This window comes from Electrophorus electricus, chromosome 8 (assembly GCF_013358815.1).
Source record: "Electrophorus electricus isolate fEleEle1 chromosome 8, fEleEle1.pri, whole genome shotgun sequence".
NCBI lineage: Eukaryota > Metazoa > Chordata > Actinopteri > Gymnotiformes > Gymnotidae > Electrophorus > Electrophorus electricus.
This window is the reverse complement of record NC_049542.1, coordinates 18,817,003-18,840,604: the sequence shown is the minus strand read 5'-3', so window position 1 is coordinate 18,840,604 and position 23,602 is coordinate 18,817,003. Positions and strand designations below refer to the sequence as shown.

Genomic DNA, 23,602 nt, shown 5'->3' with positions numbered 1-23,602 from the left:
GCAGATGGTTTGAAAATTTCAGGGGGACCATAGAGAAAGACTGAAGGACAAAGAACACTAGAGCACAAAGGAACTAAATAAACTCTGAGGTGAATGGAAAAGATGGCACAAGTTTGTCAGGGAAGTGTCAGGAACAGCCTTTGCTCCCTGTTAAGTAAATTTACTGTAAAGCTCGGTGCTGAAAATCACACTGCTACCAGTATGCTCTTTGCTCATAACATATGTGTGCTTGTATCCAAGTAATTCTTAGTTGCAGTCTGAAGACCTTTTCAAATGTTTGTGATTTCCCTATTAATACTTCTGGTTCATAACATAAGCTAATTCTCGAGATTGTTATGAGCTGGGATAACAGGTGATTTCGAGCCGGGAAATCGAACGTACAGAGGATGGGGTTACTGGGATGGGGAGACAGACTTCAGTGTCCTACTGTAGATTTGTAGCCGTCTAACTAATAGGGTCCCCTTCCCTTTCTTGTTTAAAATTCATATTTATTGCCGGAATCCCAAAGCCGAATTTGCGGAAAAATTAGTTAACGCTGATAGACGCATCGTGATAAATAAGTTTATTCACAATTATTTTATTCACACTTACTATTTATTAGACATTAAATTCACATGGTCATGTTAATAGTTTACAGTCCTGTAATTTTTAGTCAGCGCTTATGAGGTACAATAGATTTATACCATTCCTTCTCAGAAGTGTCGATCTCCTGAAATGAACATCAATCACGCCTAAGGCTAGGTACACAACCCTCCAGGGTGCGCCTCGGTTTGTGATTGGTTTAGCACGGACCAACCTGTCAATGCTGGGGAAAGCTGTTGTATTAGTGTCCATTCACTGGCCGCGGATGACAGCGGGGAACCGAAGACACGTCGAATAACTAATGACCGCTGATCCTTTCGCCAAAACACTATTCTAACGGTGCCTTAAGACGTGACCAGCCGCCTCCGCCAGCACCCGCTGGGCAAAGCGTCTCTGCGTGAAAGTAGAAATGTTTTCCTAAGTTTAAAAACGGTGTAGCCTAATATTTATCTAAGCGAAGGTTTACATCAAGATTTTCCGAAACACGATCGAATTAACTTTTCACACATTTCCAGAGGAAAAGTTTACTTTCAATTGCAACTGGATTTACCCATAAAAATGAAGCCACGGATTCTATTGATCGTTTTACTCGTATTTGTCTTTTCATGTGAGTATGATTACTTTTATAGAATTTTATAATTCTGCTAATGGTTGAAACCTTTTGACGACGGACCACTGCGGTTATGACCTGCGTGACTGAATAGAGCTGTGTAACCTAAAAGTTACATTTAAAGTGAAACTCACTGTTTTGACAGACTGTCCAAATCACGATTTTTCGCGTAGGCTTAGGTGCCCTACAGGCTAATTCATCGATCATTACGAAAAGTCAGATCGGTTTGTAAAATTGTTTTTATAGGTTTTTACCTGATTTACGCTTAATTAGAATAATAGTGGAGTTATAATGTATGCTATATTAGTGGAGAATGTATAATGTAGGCTGTATTGTGTATTCTGCGCATATTTGTCCGTCCCCCCCCCCCCCCCGCAGTTCGTGATTTGGGTTGAAGTTTATTCAAGCAAATTAGAACGTAACATGTTCTGCATAATCACATTTTTATATTTTGCGCTTTTTATAATTACAAATTGCGAATCCTTGTTTCGCGAAAATTAACGGAAATGCTGAAGTTGGATGCTCACAAAACTTTGAAGTCGCGCTGGTGTGCGCCACTGCTGTGGAAAGTTTGAAGTTTGCTTTTACAGTTGATGTTCATAGCCTACTGTATGTTGAATAAATAGTGATCTAATGCGGACAGAAATGCGCTAGGCACATTCGAAACTTTTTCTGGTTTTGTAGCGAGAACGTGCATGAGAATCAGTAGGCTATATAATAAAGCCTACTAAAGTTATTAAGATTATGATATAATCTTAAATCATATTTATAGGTTTCAAGTGCTTTCTTCAGTTGGGGACAAATGTAGAGTTTTGCTCAGTGAAGGTCTCAAATCCAAAAACATTTCTGACACTGACAATAATGTTTAGATTTTAAATAATGATTTGAGGATTAGGGAATCGGGAATCTATGAACTGGGTGAAAACATTAGGCATTTATTTATTAACCAAGCATATCTGCCACTATTTGAGAAAGTCTCTATCCAAATGCAGATTATACTAACAACATGCTTTAATTTGCAGAATGTTTGTTCCAGAGGCACTTCACATTCTATTAGACATGTTATTAAAAGTTTATTTGCAAATGTGTGTTTATCTCTATATATCTGGGTAGTGCAAATTCTCCCCCAGCATAAATAAACAGGGCGCCAAGGCAGTTGAACAGAAGGAGGTGGTAAGTCCCAGGGAGGAGGAGGGAGACCCATGATCTTATGGTGGGGAGACTACAATGACCTTGGGCCACATTAACCTTTGAGATCCTCTGCCTGGTCAGCAGAACAGTCCAAGGAAGGGTGCAAAAAAAGACCCATAGAGACAATGGTGGCCAGTTCTCCCTGCCCCCTCTGACCTGACCCTCACACCCTCATCTCCATAACACTGGCGGTGCCTTTTGGAGAACCCGGCTGAGACTGAAACCTCATTAAAGCCTTGGGTGAGCACATGTGTGCGTGTGTGCATGTGTCTGTTGGGGTAACCCCCCACAGCTGCCAACGACCACAACCCCCGCCCCACACACTTCTGCTGGGTGTACCTAGACCCTCCAGCAGGCAAACTTGATCCCTCTAATTCAGACAAGACACCCCTCTGGCTAATCCATAAGGCCACAGTAGGACTGAAACAGGCCAGTACACTCTGCAGCAGAGATGGGTGGGCGATGTCTCTATCTCTGCTTGGCTTAAGGTAATCCTTCATGGCTCTCCCCTGCTGAAGGTACCATTATGAGCCTGACATAGTGGGCATATCACAGCATGGATTCGTGCAGCTAATCCCTTCTTAAATCTCTTTCCTGTAGGAACACCTGTGCGACGTTTAGCCCATAGGCTTAGAGCTAAACTAGAACTTTGGTTATAGTTTTTGTCTTTTATTTACATCTTCTTGATTTGAATAATTGAAAGACCACACCACTATTTGAGTAGTTAAAGGGCGCTACATTGTCCTGAGCAAAGTTTCATTTGTGCATGGAGTCATAGCTGAGACCTTCAGACTGCTAAACTTGAACTAAAGTGTTTTGGTCCACTTTAATTTAAGATAAAGATGCACATTAAGGGAAGGAACATAGCTATTTAGTGAGGATGAGGATGAGGAATTTTTGTTAAATTTCACACAATTATTTTGTCATTTATTAAGCCTTATGGGCTGGAGGGATGCCATAAGGTGTTCTTTATACTTTTAAGTAATTGTTAATTATTACTGTTAATAATCTTCTTTAAGAAGATTTAGACTGGTATAAAATAATAAGGACTATCACTAAAGAAAATAACACCATCAGAGAAAGACGAAAGTGCTGCTGTTGGTAAGAACCAGTGTTAAAACTTGTGCTTGCCAAACCCATAAAGAGGGACCTTCAGCTCATCTATCCTGTATACATTTGTGGTTCTTCTTTGGTTGTGCTAGGAAGCCTTTGTTATTTGTAAAGAGTGATAGAGCCTAGTGATGAGTTGCAGCTTGCTGTGGTCAAGAGCCCCTGAATGAACCCATCTCCTATGGGGCTTTATCGACAGATTACCCAAGAGGATGTGAGTGATCATGTTTACTTAATACTACCTCATTAGACTATTTTCTTTGTCCACCATAAACTCTTGTGTATTCATTGCTTTCATTAAAACAATACAATTTCTCTCTGTTGACTGAAGAGCTGTGACCATAGTAATGTGTAGTTCACTGTGCTGGTCAATTAAAATGAAACATCACACCTCTCACAAAGCCCAGTTCAGTCAATTGATTGGGCATACTGAATTCTCAAATACAGAATTATTTGATTCTGCTTAACCTTTTGGTAGCAGCAGGGGTACTTATGGTGCACTTTTGTTTAATGGCAATGTAGGAAATTTTCTGACCCATGCAAACAATGTCAGTCACATCCCTTAAAGAGCAAACTGAGAAATTACACATTTAAAGCTCTATATAATGGATCCAGACACCTACTCAAAGGTCTGGGTCTGACCACTTTTAATTCTGCATCTACTAATAAGTGAGGTTATGGGGCTAAACATGGTATGTTGTTCTAAAGGGGAATGTGGGTCTATTTACTGGGTTTATAGCTTAATGGAAAACCAGGTCATATAACACTAGTAATTAAACACTACAGGCCAAACTCATGTGTGCCTCCCACCCCTTATTGATCCAAACTAAAGGTTTGTAGTTTGATAAGCCCTTTACAAAAAGTGTTGACCATCCAACATAATCTAATCACAAAAGGTTTTTTACCGTAACATTACTTAAATGCTAATTAGTTGAAATCCTGTTTAAAACACAAGGAAACATATTTGCAGTCAATATAAAATGTTAATAATATATTTGGTTTGCCAGTTGTAATTGAAACAGTCATTTTAAGAAAATAGGAACAATGGTTTGAGACAATACATGTTAGTAATTGTTCCCAGTCAGGGGGTGGTACAAACAAGACATGTGTTTGTTCCCAAGTTCAACTGGAAATGTGGGGTATTTGCATGACTTTGAACTTGGCATATGCCAGCTAATGACAATCCATTCTTAAACAAAAGGCCTGTGTGGCCTCCCTACTATCAGTAAAAAGGAATGTTTGGCCAACATGCTGTTTAAGAGCTTGTGGCAGTCAGAGCCAGGCATAGTTTAACTCCCATTACTGAGACAAAAGACGGAGACCTGGGCCACCTCGTTCCCCGGAGTTCTGCCAGTCCCTCTTTTCCTCCTCGCTCCTTTACAATTCCTCCCCCAGTGTTTGTATTCAGCCATTGTTTGCGTTGCAGTCATCAACATAATGGACAAGAAGGGAAAGGAATTTGTGAATGTGCATATGCATTTGGAATTCTGCTCAAACGCTTGTAACACATTTTGCAAGAAGGGGCCAAGTTTGAATGACTCACAGATCTTCTCTTGTTTTGTTGGAGTTGGGGTGGCAAGGGCATAAAGAAATTATAATGATCATAATTAAAAAAAAAAAAAAGCATTGAAGCTCGAACATGGCCTTTGAGATGTGTTCTATGTGCTATGATTAGCCCATAATCTAATGATATATCTATTCGAAAAAAAATATTAGTCTGAAATTTAAAATTTTAGAATAGTAAAAATATTGCAGGTTTTGTCTTCTCTAAATGATCTATAGACTGCCTCCTTGTAAACTTGATATGTGTACATAATGTACTATATGATAAATTGCATGAAACACAGCTAAAGTAACACACTTTCAAGTTCATCTTCTAACTGGAATTGTTTTAGTAATATCCAAATTGTCTTACTTTCACAAACTGCCTCACAAAAACAGTTGGAGCAAGAGAACATGGTTTAAAAACCGCCAAAGGATTTGCTTATGTTTGCCTTAACCTGGGTGCCCAGGGCCTTTCACAGTCTTTGGCTGGGGGCTGGAAAAGCTTAGTGCAAGGTCTGTCCACCACAATAGCTGTGAAGTTCAGGGCCAACCCCAAGTGGAGACAATGGAGAGAAGGGGGTTAAAGATGGGCTGTGGTGACTGAACACAGGCTGTCGTCACAGACCCCCACCCTGACCATCCACCCATAGCCAACTCTCTCATGACCTTTTAGGGGCTCAGGTCACAACCTGAGGGGCGGGAATGGGTGGAGGGCTCCTGCTGCTCTGGATACCCCACAACAAAAACTCCAAAGCTCATTTTTGACTAATCTTCAACTGCGACTGAAACAGCTCATCTGCAGACTTGAAAACTCAATCATACTTGCTCTGCACTTATTTTATGGTGAGATGGTCTGTTAGCATAAGGACTACATCTCGAGTGACTTCAAAGGTTTTATAGTCAAAACATCCCTTAGGTTATCTTTACCACACTTGCTGCCCAAGTATCCCAGCTGCATTTTGGGTTTATAAAGTAATAGTGTCCCTCTCACAGCACTCACATAAGTATGCTGGGATACTCAAGAAACTACTGCATACATTTGTCCAGTAAAGGGAGGGTTAAACTCACTAGACATTTTATACAGAAAATAAACATAAAATAACAGCATTTGCTGTTAACTGTTTATTGTGGCAAAGAAAAGATCACAGCTTGGTGTATGAAATAGATGTATGAGGCACTCTATGCATGAACTCCTACTTCTAAAAGTATTAGATTTAGCATCCTAGGCCTTTACAGCACTATGGTTCATTCGTGCCGTAACCTCCTTCCCTCAGTAGGGACCACTGAATTATATTATCAGCCCGGGGGTTGGTATGAACAGGGGTCAGGAGGCAGCAGACCCTCGTAACCGTGCACAGCTGAGCCAGGCGGATCCCCCTCAGCATCTGCTGAGTGTGGCACTTCATCACAACAGGAGTGAAGGGAGAATCTCCCCTTCAAAACCGATGCTCAGTAGCAGACTGCTTTCTGACTCTGTGCTTCAGTCCTCTTATAATATCTTGTCCAATCTGTGATGAAGCTTGATGCTTACATTGTGAAAGACCCGGTGTATTAGTAAATGTAGCTAAATGTTGGTAAAGTTGAACATAAGTCACAATAGAAGACATATAGACATATAGCTCAGTGTGTATTTTAGTTAGTTCCAGGAGGTTCCAAATGCAAAACATTTGTAGTTCAGTCAGCACCAGGAGCAAGTGTTGTGATGGTCAAGAGCTAAAGCAGGTGCAAGTCTGATTTTTCCAGCTGTAAGGGAAGTGATGTGGGGGTTACTTGTGTCAACATAACAGGTACTGGAAATCCCTATTCTATGTTCTCTAGTGCAAGTTCAAGAGCAGACTGAAGTTTTCACCCAACAACAGCTGGGACAGAGGCACTGGTCATCCCCCAGTGTTGATCTGGGGCATAAGGGTAGACAGGAGACAGGCGACATCCCAGTGAAAAGGAAAGAAAAATGGGGGAAACAGCCATGGCTTAAGGTCAGACACTGAGAGGAATGGGGTGAGCCAGTGGCATGGGAAAGTCACCTCCGAGTCAGCGTGAAAAGAAACTGGGGTCTGGGTGGTGGTGTGGATGGGTGGGGGTCTGCATAAGTAGGGGGCAGATGGCCCAATCTGAGAGAAGAACTGATGGCTCCTGGTGGTTGATTGGGTTTTTTTTTTCCACAGAGCTGGAAAAAGAGTTGTCACAGTGCTATTGTCATTGGGGTGGGTTTACGCAGAAGTGGCTCCTCTAACTTGACCTCATAACCTCATAACCCTCACAGTCTTTGGACCCAGTGTCTGCTTTTGTCACAGGCTTTTTTGGCTCAGTGTCTACACAGCATTTGGCCTGATTATAACCAGGTTTGGACTGGTGATACAGAGTTGAAGCGGATAGTCAGAATATAGAACAATCCAGAGAGGCAGATTAAATGCAGTTTGGAATCTTAAAGTTTTGCTCTTATGGCTTGTGTAGATTTAATTTTCCTATTTATTTGACATTCCTCTCTTTGTATCAGTCAATAAGATGATTTATGATAAAGAATAAATGAGGCGAATTAAGATCTTAAAACCTTTTTGTGAAGTTAGCTTTTTAAAGACACGTGTATTTATGTCTTGTTCCATTTTCTCAACAGCAGTTTTTTTCAAATTAATGAAAAATTGAAAATAACAGGTCACTTGAATCATCACTAAATCATGTGCATCATCAAATAATAATGCTGATGATGATATACACTGGTCATCATAAAACTCATCATCATAAAAAACTAGTCATCATCTCTGTACTCTATCACAGGCCTAATATATTATTGAATTCTCATCTTCATAGGTGCAAATGTATTCTCCACACAGTCCAGCTATGCTCATCATTGATTCTTGCTTCTCATGTCCAGGTGTGTGTAACAGCTCGGAGCTGGCCTTTCTGCAGCAGCCCAGCGATGTGATTGCGGTGCGGGAGAGGCCACTCATGTTGGACTGCCTTGTGGAGGGCGAGGGGCCCGTCACCGTGATGTGGCTCAAGAATGGAGAAGCTATGCCTGTTGGAGCAGGAGCCCGGGCCAAAGTGCTGTCCAATGGCACCCTTCTGATCCGCAGCTTCCAGAAGAGGCGAGATGGAGATGTGACAGATGCCGGCGAGTACCACTGTGCTGCACAGAACCGTTACGGCATGCTGGTCAGCCGCAAGGCCCGTGTGCAACTCGCATGTGAGTTCATGTCCTCACTTTAACTTTGAGCACAGGGTGTCCATTAACCGGCGCTATAGGACTCCATTCTAACTCCAGTATAAATCAACAACATACAGCTTTGTGATTGATACCTAATAATGCTATTGGTTTCACATCTCATAACTTCATATTTGCTTAAACATTGTGAGTATGTTAAGGAATATTGACAAGCTGAAGTTAATGGTAATGTAGAAAAAACATTTTCACCTACTTTATGCTTTTGGACCGTATCGTCTTGTCACTGACCTTCCATTTGGTTCAAACAAACCAAAAGGTTTGAGTAATCCAGTAGAATTATAACTGTGATTAGGTCATTCTCCCTTAAGGCACAAGGTTTCCATGGCAATGCTCTCTCATTTGGAGTCCCCCATTCCTCACACCCCTTTATTGATTATGCTAATGAGCAGGTTATTTGGTCTGTACTCTCTTCTCTTAGCACATTTCCCTTTTTACTGGATGAACATATACATTCAAGCAACCAATACTGTTTAATGTATATGGAAATGATCAAACACCAAAAACAAAACCTTCAGGTATAAAAAGATTTGTGTAGTTTAGTGTTACATGCCCTAGGGATGTCAAACTCAATACAACATGCTAGGTCACTCCAGTTAGCATCTTGCTGGCAAAAAATTATGACTATATAAAGCACTTTAATGGTCCAGATGGTTTACTCCTCTGTGTCTTTCTTGTTGGTAAAAATCAGAAATGTCATGTGATTTCTTTCATCATTGCCTGCAGTGGCATGCTCACTTGCTGTCTGTCTGACCTACACAGCCCTTCCAAAGTTTCACACTCATCCTGAGTCTATGACCGTGGAGGAGGGGGGAGTGGCACGTTTCCAGTGCCAGGTGAATGGTATTCCAGAGGCTAGCATCACCTGGGAGAGAGATCATGTTGCCATTGGCACATCAGATGAGAGGTAATATAGAGGCTCATAGCAACGTTTCCTTGGACCTGGGCCCTTTGCAATCTGACCAATACTCTGCCATTACCTGAGTTTACTCACCCATTCACCCTCCTCCAGGTACACTCTTCTCCCAATGGGTATTCTGCAGATCACAGGGACAAAGAAGTCACATGCTGGAATGTACCGCTGTGTAGCAACAAATATTGCCAACACTCGCTACAGCCACGAAGCTCAGCTCAATATCACTGGTCAGTTACTACTTCTATTTTTAAGGGAAGATTCTCAGTGATTGTCATACTGCCTGATGTTATGCTTGTTTTATCCATTTTCATTAAGCCGTGATCTCATCTTCTTCATTTGTTAACTCTATGTTTTCTGACAGGTGGAGCTCCGCGCACCTACAAGGAACCAGTCATCCTGTCTGGGCCCCAGAACCTCACCATCAATGTCCATCAGACAGCCATCTTAGAGTGCATTGCCACTGGGAACCCTAGACCCATTGTGTCCTGGAGTAGACTGGGTTAGAATCCTCTCACTTTCAACTTAACAGAAAAAGGACTCATCTGACTTTAATATCATCAATATGCACTTAGCCTCAGACATTGTTCCTTTGGGCAACAGTAATGGCTCATTACATAGTTTTTCTCTTAGTATACGAACTCTTGTTCATTCATCCCTGTTGTCTATGTGTTTGTATCTTCAGATGGAAGATCTATAGGTGTGGAAGGCATTCAGGTCCTGGGCACAGGGAACCTGATGATTTCTGATGTGTCCCTGCAGCACTCGGGAGTGTATGTATGTGCTGCCAACCGACCTGGTACCAGGATGAGACGTACCGCTCTGGGCAGGCTGGTAGTTCAGGGTAAACCTCTCCAGAACAGCCTCTCAGAGAACACAGCAACACTATAATGGAATCATAATTAAATGCTAACTTTTGTAATTAAATGATAATTAACATTATAATTATAATTATAATTAAATGATAATAATATTCACTCCACTTTGGCAAGTTGAGATATTTGCCTAAAACCATGAAATGTGAAAAACAGTTTGAGTACATATCTGAAGTATGTCCTGATAGACAACACTACTCCTTCTTATAGTCTAAAATAGTGGTATTCAAATCTGGACCTCAAATTCAAATCTGATTTTAAAAAGGATTTTATAATCCCTTGTAGTTTATTAAATTATTCATGTAACTGGTGGGCCACTGTCCTCACACCTGATTCCCAGGTAAAGGGAGGGTGGAACATCTGTAGGACCTGGACCTTGAGGACTGTGAATACCTGGTCTAGAAGACACAGACAAAGTGCTGTTTCTTGTGAGCTGCACTCTCAGTGCAGTGAAGCACAAACCAGATAGACACACATGACAGTGATAGCTTGTTTGCAGAACTCAAAAGTAATTGTGTGTAACTAGTAAGCAAATTAGAATAACAAAACTTTGGGTGGTGTGGTGGCTATGCATAAACCTGAGTTGGATTTGAACATGACTGCTGGAAACTGATTGGCCAGGTGCCTGTGAGAAGTCAATAAGAAGTCAATATTCAGGCTCTGCCTCTCTCTTTTACCTCTTCCCACAAAGAGGTAAAGGGATCTTTAAACCCTCCTCCTTTACTCTAATGGTGTGAGATACTTGACTAGCATTTTTAGTAATTAAGCACTGAAGGTACTGTCCAGCTGGACATGAGGGAGGAGGGCTACAGCCTGGGTAATGGAGTCTGCCATTAGGAAACTCCCCCTTCTTGCCTTATGGTGACACTGCTCATCTATCACTTTCCTACTATCTCTGTGCTCAGCCTGCTCGTATTTCTCTATAGCATTGCCTTCTCTAATTGGATGTCTTCAGGGTAGCTGGTCACCATTTCAGTAAGGACCACAAAGCGGTCATTAATGGTCACAGAACATGTTATGTTTAATATAGACTGCTATTTAATTTTGCTTTGTGAGGCAAAATGACTGTTGTACAAATGACTACTTTGTCTACCTGAAAATTAGACCCTTGACACTGTGGTGAAAAGGCTCATGCTCATGCTTAAATCCCTCTGTGTTTGTGAGATCCTTGCACCCAGCTGTATTTTCTCCCAAGTGTCCATACTTAACCTGATCAATCAATGCTTTCCCCCATCAGTCTTACACAAAGGATTTGGCAGTGCAGCCAAACCCTTTTGGGGAGGTAATCTTTAATATATTCATTAATTTATTGATTTACATTTTGGGTAGCAGAGGAACAAAGAGCTTATGGTTTTTCACCAACATGGGAAATATCCAGTCCCAAGCCTTTCCTAAAGCCCTTGTTAGGCCAGAAAGATACAGGGTTATGTTCAGCTTCATATGAATGACAGCAGATTGGCCAGTGGATCACATCAAAGATAGTATAATCATACTTCAAAATTATAGCCTACTTCTGAAGGAACTATAATTACATTTTTCCTATGATGACCTGGAGTTGCATTTTACATTAAATGTTTAAAAGCTCATTAATTATAAAATACCAACCAGGCCTTTAGAATACCACAGACATTTCAGTATTGCTTTTTTTAGGTAATCCATTTTAGGACCTTTATGTCTCATTGAGAGATCCCAGTCAAGTTCATTGTGGCTCGCGTTCAGGATAATGTCTACCGTTAAGTACATGTAGGTGCATGTTTGCATTTGTCTGCATTTGTTGTGTGTGTGTGTTTGTGTGTGTGTGTGTGTGTGTGTGTGTGGGAAGGTTAGAGAGGTCTGTTCTCTCACATAACCTTGGCTTTCATACTAATATACCTCCCACTGTATTTCACCCATTTTGTTCTGGTTAGAAGCATTGGTCTAAACTGATGCTGAACTGGGATGTGTATAATTGAGGAGAGACAGAAGTGAGGTGAAAAAAATGTGTGTTTGTGTGAAAAATGTGTTTGTGTGTCTGTGTGAAGAACTATGACCTCTAACCTTTGACCTGTCGTTTCTTTCATTTCTCACCTTTGACATTGACCTAGTGGTCACTTAGGAAAGTAGTCGAAGAGAGGTGAGGTGGGGGTGGAGTGTGACCTGACAGACAGCCAATGAGGCAGAGAGGGGTGGAGTCTGGCAGAAATTATGACTCCCAAATGAGAAAGGGTAACAGTCGAGCTATGACCCTGCCCCCACACCATCCTCCATGTCAGCGGAGCCGGTTGTTCTCGTCACAGCTGGTGGTCAGGGACAGGGATCTGAAGTTCAAGGAGGGGGGCATATGGCTTTGTGTATAGGGGATCACCATATTCAGCCCCTTTAACTCTTCTTATTTGGGTGAAATTTTTCACATGAAGAATTATAGCGGAATTAATGAATGGCTTCAAAATGCAGATCTCACAGCCAGCGCATAAGCAAAGGGGTTTTTGCAGAATCAGTGGGAAATCTTTTTCTTTTATTAATGGTACCCTTTACTGGTACCATTTGTCTCAGAGAGTAGGGTCTGGAATAAGCCATCATACAGGGCTTATAGCAAAGTGATACAAAGTGCACCTCTGAAACCTCTTAAACCTTTAAAACGTCTTACATTTGCTTCTAACCTACAAATTTACTCTCCATTTCACACAATGTTCATGAACTAGATATATGTTTTTCTTCTGTCAAAGTTTCGTTAGGCAAGATAATACTTATTTATACCATAACAAAAGACCTCAAGAAATGACCTCCTATCCAAGCTAAAGGTCAGGTATGGGATTCTGTTCACAGGATAACAGATCAATACCATAATGTGAACAGACACTGAAGCTGTCAGTTAGGTCTTAGCTGCGAAGAGGCAGCTGATCAGTAATTCCCCACAGAGCACCCAGGAAGCTTGCTCCTTATGTGCTTTTACACTGGGGTAAAAGTGTTTTCCTAGTGACAAGAAGGCACCAGCTGAAATGGCATAGGACAATACATGTAGCAAGCTCCATTATAGATCAGCAGAACAAGCACTATATTTATTTTATTGCAGTGTGATGACTAGAAGACTTGGCAAGTCTAATGACACTGGATTCAACTCTAGTCACAGGACTAGTCTTAAATGATATATGTACACACTTGGATGAAAAACTATGTATAAACTATAAATCAGCAATACTTCTAAAAACAAGAAAAATGCATTATCTATGGGTTTCCTTATAGAAACATGCATTATTACACAGAATCATGAATATCGTTTTGGAGTTAATTTATACTTTCTAATTTCCACTCATACTGGAGTGTGGTGTATTCTTGAAGGGTGTGGGAAGAGTGTGCTGTGGTGGACTACACGCAGCCTCTCCCTGTTCCCAAGGTTTTGTCTGGGGTACCTCATCCTATTTTGGCCCACAATAGTCTCATCATTCATAGCTCACTACCCACTTCTCTACTTCAGCCAGCTCTAAACACAGTGGCTTCATTCAAATGTTATACTTTAAATGTGTGTTATGAAGACTTCAAACAGAGATGTAACTGTCTGATACATGTAGTTTTGGTTCTTTATCTTAAGAAAACCTCTGGATATTCATATGAGTAGTTCATTCAGAGAGATGAAAAGTCCTGGTCATTGCCCATTAAGTCACATTAAAGCATTCAGTTTCCCTTTAGGGTGTTTACAGGTGTAGCTGATCTATATTTTTGCCTATTTATTTTATAAAATGGGGTCCCACTGGCAGAGAAAGCTGTGGTAGCCCAAACATCCATGACTGCAACTGATGGATGGTTCTTTATTGAAATACGCTTCCCTATGACCCTTGACCTTTCACACCTCCATGGAACCCTCCCCGTCCCAGATCCTCTTCCCATGCATGGAGAGGAGGACTTTGGAAGGTGTTTGGGGTCTGTTGTTGGGGGGTTTGGTCTTAGTCTGTGTCAATAGGTCAATGAGATGCATGGTGCAGGGTTGTGGAGTGCTCTACATATATGCATGGCCATTGTAAAGGCACTGAAAGGGTGTTGTGTGGAATGGTGAACTCACATCTGTCCCACTGTGCAGGGGGAGGGGTCTCAGGGGTCATCGATCAGGGTTAGAGCGCTTTGGTTTAAGGTCAAGATCTAACATTTGAGCCCTGTGTATGTTTAAAGGGTGGCTGGTTGTTGTGATGAGTGAAATATTAGCTCTGATCATGTTTGTCATTCATATGCAGTCATCTTTTATTAAAGTGAAACAGATATCTTAATAGCTTTATTGTATAACTGCAATCTAAAATCTAAAAACAAAAACATATTTCTAAAATATAATAACATAATATCATTATTCAGTGTACTTTTGGGTGTAGTGTTGAGCCCTCTCAAAGCCTCTAGGGATGAACTACCTCAAAATCTTCTTTTTTATTCAGTTACTAGTTTTATGCCCTAATTATTGTTTTCCTTTTTTTCTACCCCCCCCCCCCCCCCCCCCCCCCCCCCCCCCGATGTTTCCTCATACTCCACAACTCTATAACATCGTGTTTTCCACTTATACCCTGACCCTCCCTGCCTTGTTTCCTCTCCTCTGTCTTCCTGCCACATTCTTGTGTGTGTGTGTGTGCAGCTCCTCCTGAGTTCCTTCAGTGGCCGCAGTCCGTGTCCAAACCAGTAGGGGGCAGTGCTGTGTTCACCTGTGTAGCTCAAGGAGTCCCTGAGCCTCACCTCATCTGGCTGAAGAACGGGAAGATCCTCACACCTGGAGACCACGTCAAGCTCACCAACAACAACAGGTGCACATGGGCGTACTGTTAAAGCAGAACAATTAGCATGAGGACACAGAGGGATGTTACTGATTTTTGACCAAACAACTTTTGTTTACATTTTACATTTTTAGATTTTTTGGTATTTAATCATCTACTTATAGAACGTATCCTAGCCAGAACTGTAGGATAGAGTTTAAGATACCACTGAACTGGAATTAGGCTGAAATAAAGGAATCAATGCTGATACCTACAAGAAGTGCAAAATAAGCACAAGCTCTATATCAGACAAGGATAAGTGCTATAACAAACAATACCACACAATAAGTATTAGGGTATCAGTTAATCAGCATAGGTGCAGGATCAATGGTCATTCTAAATAAATAAGTCCGTCTGCGTTCGATGACTCAATTTGACTTAATTTGCGTTTATTTACTCAAATTGTTTAAAGAATGCAGTTATGTTGAATTTGTATGATTTTTGACTATCATAATATGTTTTATGCGTTTACGTGTTTCTTACATTTAATCACTTTTATTCATTGTTTCTAAATATTAAATTGCATAGCAATTTCGACATTAAACCACTAGATGTCAGTCTCCACTTGCTTATTCCTTAAGCTCATGTTCGTATGTGAATTGCTAATGTGAATTGCTTTTTTTTAATGTATTTTTATTATTATTATTATTTTTTTTAAATCAAACGACTAAGACATTCCAAAACAACAAACAAAAATATATTTTCAGTTAGTGATTATAACGATATAACCTATTTTCGAATTCTTAAAAAAAAAAAAAAAAAAAAGGTATTAACCTTGTCAGTCCTAACATTTTTGTCATGGCTCTTATAAATGTTTCTCATTTGCTGCTGTGTCCTGCAGTACCCTGGCAGTAACTCGCATCACATCAGAAGATGAGGCCATCTACCAGTGCATAGCTGAGAACAGTGCAGGCACCAACCAGGCGAGTGCGCGTCTGGCTGTGTCTCTGGCTAAGGAGCTGCCTGAGTCCCCTCAGGGTCTGAAGGCCACAGCACTGTCCAAAACCATGCTGCAGCTCTCCTGGCGCCAGCCCCCGAGCGAGGTCACTGACAGCATCATTGGCTATGTGCTGCACATCCGTAAAATCGGAGGTGAGTGACTACACAGTCCCAGTGTTTACTGCCTGCATCGCAGCACTGAGAGCAAGAAAAACTGTTACAAATAACTGTTATATATCACTAGCTGGTGCTTAGCTTTTACTGAATTAACACTAATAATGTTTATACTTAATGGTGTCTCATATTCCCCTTGACTCTCAAATTAAGAGTTGCTTACACATAGGATAATATACATTTTGGCAATTCTGGAAAAGCTAAGCCATATTAATGACAAATAATGATGATAAATGCAAAAATGGCAATAATGAAACTAGATTTTAGGGAAGTTTACTTTTTTATGTACATGGGTTTATCTACACTCTTTTTGACTAATTACCAATGACAGAACCAGACACTAAAGAGTTGCAAGAGGCTGTCAGCAAGACAACCTACCAGCATGACCTCACCAACCTTGAGCCTGCCACCACCTACACCATCTATCTGAAAGCCTACTCGCCACTTGGTGCTAGCCAGCGATCCAGCACTGTCATTACTACAACACTAGGGGGCGGTATGTAGCCATATGCTCACTGTACATTGGGAAGAGAGGCATACACCCCTACTGCTAATTGCTGCGTTTTGCTGAACTCATTTATTGTTTTTCATTAGGCCACTTTCTTACTTCATGTCCCATTTAGTCTCTATGCACACTTACTCTTTAATTCCATGCATTTTATATGTCTCTCTTAAGCTTTTCTCTTTCTTTCTTTCTTTCTTTCTTTCTTTCTTTCTTTCTTTCTTTCTTTCTTTCTTTCTTTCTTTCTTTCTTTCTTTCTTTCTTTCTTTCTTTCTTTCCATTTTCATCTGTCTTGTCTAAATATGCAGATGGCTTGTCCACTTTACCTCCCTCTCTCTTCCTTAGCCCTTCAGGTTCTCTGTCTCTCTCTAAATCAATCCTCTTTTCACCATATTTTCCACCCACTCCTGTGCAGTCCCCCTCAACTGTTATGTTCCTCTCAGTTAGAAAGCCCCTGAAAAATATTCCGCGTTATTTGCAATACTAAAACAATAATTTCTCTCATTTGAACCTTCCTAGTTCCCACCCCTCCTGCGTTCTTCACTAAAGTGGTAAACATGACCTCAGTGCAAGTTTTGTGGGAGCTGCCTACCAAGCCAGGCAGAGTTGAAGGCTTCAGGCTGTCCTACCGCAGGGTTCCCCATGGAGAATTCTTGGGGCCAGTTCAGATGTCCTGCCACACTAATGTCCACACTGTTTCACATCTTGGTAAGTGTGGGGGTGTGCATATGTGTGTGAGTGCATCTTATTAAGTATGTTTCTGTGTAATGTGTGCACCTTGCTAGGTGAGCAGAACTGTGTCTTATCACTATTACACCTTGCTAAGTAAGTGTAATTGTATATTATACCATACTTAAAATAAATGCTGTGTATATATGAATCAGTTCAAATGCAGAGCCAGCACTGCACTAGGTGACTATGAATTACTGTGAGTGTGACTTGCCTTTGGATGTTGATTTGTGACCTCAAATTCGGAACTTGTCATAACAAATGATAGTCATTTTTAATTCTGAAGCAAGATGAATGTGAAAACTTGTGAAAACAACTTCTATTGACTCATTGCATTAGAAAATGATTAAAACAGAGCACACTTTCTGGAGTTCATCATACGACTCATCATACTACACTGTAGATTATGTATTGACAGTGGTTTGTTTTGGCTGTATATTCTATCCCATTGAAGCTGAAACAAAACAGAGACTAAGTAAACCCCAGTGTCCTATTTTCAAATGTGCAAATACTTTTGGCTGGCTAAAATGGGAGGAAAATGTATAAAAATGACTGTAATTTGTATATTAGCTCATGTGATGTACATACCAGTGAGCTAAAACTAACTTTACACTTTAATTTCATTTTTTATTACACACTCAAATCCAAGAATAAAAGTTGTGTCATTGTATACCAGCATTGTTTGAAATACAGTAATGTATATGGGATGCTTTGAAGGGAAGGAAAAGGAAGAAAGCAGGAGTGTTACATTTTAGGCAGTTGAAAAAGAAAATAGAGATATAAACACACTTTCGTACAAACAGGTCTATTAAAAGATAGATAAAAGAGGGGACTATGAGAAGAGATGGATAAACCCAGCGAGAGCCAAGAGGATTCTGCATCAAACAAAAAGCAAAGACCGAGACCTGATCAATAGTGTTACTGTGACTCACGTTCAATAAATATCTATTTAGAAGAGCTGGCATGTGCAAGGTGGATTAAGGATTATAGGACTTTTGATTAATGTGTTTGCAATGGCTTCTTAGATCCTGGTGCTGTGTATGAAGTTAAACTAGTGGCCTATAATGGCAATGGAGAGAGTCACTGCTCCAAGAGACTTGTGTCACTGGCAGAGGATGGAACCAGTGCTAAAACCAGCGCAGGTAAGTCCACTGCAAGTCCACAAAGAGCTCAATGACAGCTTGCTTTGATTTCTGACAAGATAATCCTTACCTACAAGATATTAAATATTTGTATTTGAGGGTGAGGATACTTTCTTTTTTCTGCTCAGGAAAGGGGAGTGAGTGTAACTGCAGGGCCAGCACAGGCTCTCTGGGGGGTATAGTTGTCGGAATCCACATCGGCATGGCCTGCATCATCTTCTGTGTGCTCTTCCTCATGTTTGGATACCGCCGCAGGTGAGGTGCCCTCTGAAGACTGTCCTGTATTGCTTTTGTATATTTTAGCTCATAGGTCGGAAATTTGAAATGCACCTTTGCTGTTTGCTGTACCAAGACTTATTCTGAGTGCTGGATTTCTCTGTGTTAGTTTCCTCTGCAGAAAAGGGACTCAGGACAGCTGGTCTGTGCCTAGTGCGGAAGAAGGTGGGCCTCATGCCCCAAGCAATAGCATTCCGAAACATGGAGTCACGCTCCCAGTACAAGCCATAGAGCTATTACCTCAGGTAGGACTCACACTCAGAAATGGACCGCTAAGATCAGAGCAGCAAGGGTGTCTCCCTCAGCAGAGGAAGTACATTTATATTATTAGCCAACTAAGTCACCCACTGTGTCTATTTCTATGCTGTAGTTGGGGATGGGGGGGTAGTTGAATAGAATTTATATTCTTACCTTGAGATTCAGAGCAGCTGCCTTGTAATTTTGTTTTCTGAAAGCTCCTAGCATTATCTCTCAGTAAGGAGATTTGTACAGGGTTTACTGAAGTGCTATGGCACAGTGATGGATCACAGTGCACAGTGCAGAGAACCAAGGTCACACGCAGTGAGAGTGAAGGGATGGAGCTGATCAGGCACCCATGTGATTGATTGCTCTGACTGACTTGCAGTGATGATGGCGTCTGCTCCCTTCCCCAGGATCACACCCACACTCTGCCAGCTCAGCGGCAAGTTCTCATAGAGCAGCACTCCGTCAGCCTGCCTGGCACAGGAGCGGGCACTGGCTAGCACTGGCCCCCCTCCCACAAACTCTGCCTCCCTGTGGTTTCTCCGCTTGGCCTGCCCATGAAATCTCCCTTCAGGGCCCCTCAGTATTAAAAAAAAAAAACTGCTGCTATTGATGAGTCAGGGCTTAATTGGCCCGGCACCAGGCCTCAGAGTGATTCACTAACAGATTCCATCTTATGAGGAGAACAAGCTGTCCTCTTTCTTCCTTTATTCAGGTCCCTTTGGAGCAAAACTTAATACCTTTAAGATCTGTTTTCTGACGTGCTACACTAACACGCCCAAACATTTAATCACAGGCTTAGGAGAGTTACTGAGTGACAGAGTCCATTTAATACAGCTTGATTTCACTTCCATGCACCAAAGTAAGTATGGCACTGATGCACACAGAGAAATAAACAACGAAATATAACTATGTTTTAGTATCAGAGGACTTTCTGCTTAAACCAAAATTTCTTCTAGCAATGGTGTCCACTGATAATAAGACATTCTGGTATTGCACTATACAAAGAATGTCCTAATTAACTCCCCCCCCCACCCCCCCCACCAAGAATATTTATGTGCTAGGGCCAGATAAAGTCTCTGTGTTTAAGCTCAGCCATATCTGCCAGAAATACTGAACTACAAATTGTGCCAAATAGGGAAGTCACATCATGACTAGCTATATTCTTTTTTAGTTTGACTGGTTAGAGAACAAAGCTTTGTTCCTGCCTTTAGCCTTAATTCACTAATGCCAAGAAATAGATGTTGCCTTGTGTGAGTCTGAACGAACTGATTGTTAGATTCTTCACCATACTAGCCTGGAGGCTGGTCAACTCGGAGGAGCCATGAAGGCAGTTGATCCCCCAACCTTTTATTAGACCTATTTTCTCTCCCATTTCCAAAAGCTGTACACTTCCAAAGATAGCTACCTCAGAATGTTTGAGCCATTGTTGCTGTTTGAGCAAGCCTACCTCAAAAAAAATAAATAAATAAATAAATTGGGGGAAAAAAAAAAAAAAAAAAAAAAAAAAAAAAGATCCTGGATTGATCAAACTTCTCAGAGTAGGATCGGTTTTCAGTGAGTGTCATGGTGGGAACTGAGGTAATTGATGTTCACTCTGTGAAGTTTGCTCAGTGTGCCCCCCCCCCCTTTCCTCTGTGTGCCAATGCTGGTGCCAGTGCCAGCCACCTCCAGAACCCGCACTCAGGATGCCCACCAGGTTACTGCCATGAAGAGCTCCACCCTGGTTTGGCACACCACTATCGCTGCCTTCAATCGGATTTAGCCGTAGTGGACCAAAACAACCTTGGATTTCCACAGCTGCCTGTCAACTTGCATGTTATCATGTCATCGGATCAGGACCAACATCCTTTGAAGTTGCCTTAGAGCAGATTAGCAGGTGGGCAGTGGGAAAGTGTCCCAGTTATCCCACAGTAAAGGGAACTTGGATCCTGCCATTTCCCACATTTGAGGAAAGACTCCTGCCTAATTTTACCAACCTGAAAAAGACAAAATGAGATTTAATTTATTAATACTTCATGGAAAGTATGGACCTTAGTTTATCATTTTCTTGCTGCCTTGTGGGAAATTAGATATCTTCTGGCCTTTCTGTGGAGACTCCCCTCTAAAAACTGTGCAACTAAAAGATCAGGAGAGTGTGTGCGTCTTATTTCCAGCTGCTCAGAGACCAGAGGAAGCCTGCCAAAGCTGACCCAAAGCTTTTAAGCCAAGCCAATAGGTCAGCTCTTCAGATGCCAAATCGGTTGCCATGGGAACTTGCAGGTGCTGCGAGACGGTCAAGAATGTTTTGAGCTCACTGAGCGAATGTGGTCTCATACTCTCTCATCTTTGAACTAATGGGCATGGCACCAGATTCTGAGCATATCCAAAAAAAAGCTTTTAAAATGAAAACCATGCTTAATGATATCCAAAGATGTAAAAATGAAAGTGGTTTTTATTCTTTTTCTCATCCATATCCTTTTAAAATACTTACTCTGTTGTGACATTTTTCCCATTCCTGTTCCTAGGGGAAATCATGTCAAAAGTGCTTTAATTGAAGTAAACCAAAAAGCTTGGTACCAGTTTTTTTGCCTTTAAAATATAAGGAGGCCTGAATAAGCCTTAATTGGCAGTTTGTAAATGGTCAATTAAATCCTCATTCTGACTTCCTTAGAATGACATGGAACAGTTACATTTTTTGCTTGAATATACCATTTAACTTTAAAAAAATAACCAAAATAGAAATGGGATATATTTTCAATAAGATTTTCTATGTTGATACCAGAGAAAGACCAGCTGCATCCTCTTATTGTGATTCAAAATTGCCAAATAAGTAGAGTAATAATACTGTAACCAAATACCTTTTTTTACCTGTTTTAACATTCATAGTCTTTATCCTTTGTAAAATTCCACCAACCAAAGCACAGAAACACACATGTATGTGCATTATACATGAATCGTACATGTATGTTATGCAGTATGTATGTATGTATGTATGTATGTATGTATGTATGGATGGATGGATGGATGGATGTGTATGCCCTGTGATTGGATAACAAATGGTTAGACCTTGGGCTAGTAGTGGTCGTATTTTCTAAAATTACCTTACAAAACAGACTCGAGGGAACTTCATTTTTACAGTAATTTACAAATGGAACCAAAGAACTTGACTGTTTTATTGTGAAGTATCAGGAACGCCACTACAAAGGGTATCAGGAAAGCAATCTGTTTCAAAGCCTTACAAGTTGTTTGAGGCCTGAAGTCACTTGTAAATTCTGTAAGGTCAGTCAAGATGTTGATCATGGTATATGGTATATACAAAACCTGGTATATGGTATATACAAAACCTACTACATCTTGTGTACTAGCTAAAGGAAGTCCACCTGCTTTCCTAAAGATACCCTTCTGTGCTTCAGGTTTACCTTTGTAATGCTGATGAATGTTAAAGTTTTCCCCCAATAACTGCAGCTCAAACCAACAGACTTAATGCCCGAGCTGATTTCAAGTGTAAAGAAATGAAGAAAAATTGATACCAAAAGAAAACAAATGTAACATTGAAGATTTTTAAATGTTTATCTATATAGCAGGTACAGTGGTAGATCATAGATTTCTCCTTGCTAAAATGCAGTTATTTGGTTGTTCTTTTTGTAAAACTTGCTTTCTTCTGAGCTCTATTCCCACAAAACTGCAGTACCTCCTGCAGCCCAAGGAAAACATATGTGTTTTCATTTTTTAAATATTACTATTAATATTCTAATGTTTATTATTAATGTTGTTTCATTTCTCCTTCTCTTTTGTGTTCTTATTTCTTAATGTTGTGGAAGGAGCATGTGAAGTTTGTTAGACTTTCAGTGGGTCAGAGACAAAACACAGGGTAAAGAATCTACATTTAAACACATATGAATATGCTCATTTCAAAGAAATAATTTACAATAATGTAAAACTGTCTGAGAGTATTCTTATCGAAGCATAACATCTGTTCCATGATCCTAAATGAAGAAACAACAGAATAATTATTACATTTTGCTAATATCTCACCTACTTGTGTTTTTGACCTACTAGTTAGAAAATTATGAAAAATCTTTTTTTTAGAGAACTCGCATTTAAGGGCTAGAACCAATTAAGAAAAAAGCTCCGTGCTTTAATGTTTGTTTTCTATTTTGTCATATGAAACTAAATCCCAAAAGCTTTAAACATTTTGAGACTGTAATGTCTTCAACCAAAAAGACAAAGGGGTGAGAGAGAGACTGGAGTTGTGTGAATGGAAAAGTGATGTGCACTCGTAGTATGAAACCAAGCAGATTTGTTTTTCTTGTGTTTCCACTTAAATATGCATTTTTCCCTTTCTCGATTAAAATGTTTCTTAACACAGCAATTAAAGTCATGGAGCACGAAGTCTCTCCATGATTTTAAAATGAATTAAATTTATTTTAATTTTACAGGCTGTACATCATTTAGTTTAGTGGTTATTGTATATCAAGTATTCTGGCTACATAGTGAGATGTGAGAAAAATGAGCATAAGATGTTAGATAAGATTTATCTTGGGTGATATCCACAGCCCGTTTTATAGAGCACTAATTGCATAGCAGAGACAAGTCGACTATGCCATTGTAAATTCAGATCAGGAACCGTCAAGAGCTTGCTTCCACTTCTCCTTAACTGTACTATTTATCTGGCTCTTCATACGCTGTGAAAAAATGCTGAATTCTCTAAAGAGAGAACACCCTTCTCTCTTTAGATCAGCCTTATAACACTATAATAGGATTTTCTTCAGTGCTGTTCTGAATGTCTGTTACATAGCTGCT

The 23,602-nt window shown here is 40.5% G+C and overlaps 1 protein-coding gene across 2 annotated transcripts; it reads left to right on the top strand.

The window, feature by feature from the left end:
• Nucleotides 1-861: 861 nt before the first annotated feature.
• si:ch211-57n23.4 (immunoglobulin superfamily DCC subclass member 3) lies at nt 862-19,729 on the top strand. 2 transcript variants are annotated; one of them, XM_027012118.2, is made up of 14 exons: nt 862-1,189; nt 7,911-8,222; nt 9,021-9,165; nt 9,271-9,401; nt 9,536-9,673; nt 9,857-10,015; nt 14,638-14,803; nt 15,654-15,904; nt 16,257-16,421; nt 16,947-17,135; nt 18,182-18,298; nt 18,427-18,553; nt 18,684-18,819; nt 19,228-19,729. In XM_027012118.2, exons 1-14 carry the CDS (start codon nt 1,141-1,143, stop codon nt 19,315-19,317), a joined length of 2,175 nt encoding a protein of 724 aa, XP_026867919.2. In that variant the 5' UTR covers nt 862-1,140; the 3' UTR covers nt 19,318-19,729. The 2 variants fall into 2 exon arrangements, with proteins under 2 accessions (XP_026867919.2, XP_026867920.2); XM_027012119.2 differs by having other exon boundaries at nt 19,200-19,309.
• Nucleotides 19,730-23,602: the final 3,873 nt, after the last annotated feature.

Coding starts and splice junctions, on each gene's coding strand:
- si:ch211-57n23.4 (XM_027012118.2), top strand. CDS start 1,141: ATGAAGCCACGGATTCTATTGATCGTTTTACTCGTATTTGTCTTTTCA. Junction 14,804..15,653: donor AAGCTCACCAACAACAACAG/GTGCACATGGGC, acceptor TGTGTCCTGCAG/TACCCTGGCAGTAACTCGCA. Junction 17,136..18,181: donor CCACACTGTTTCACATCTTG/GTAAGTGTGGGG, acceptor ATGGCTTCTTAG/ATCCTGGTGCTGTGTATGAA.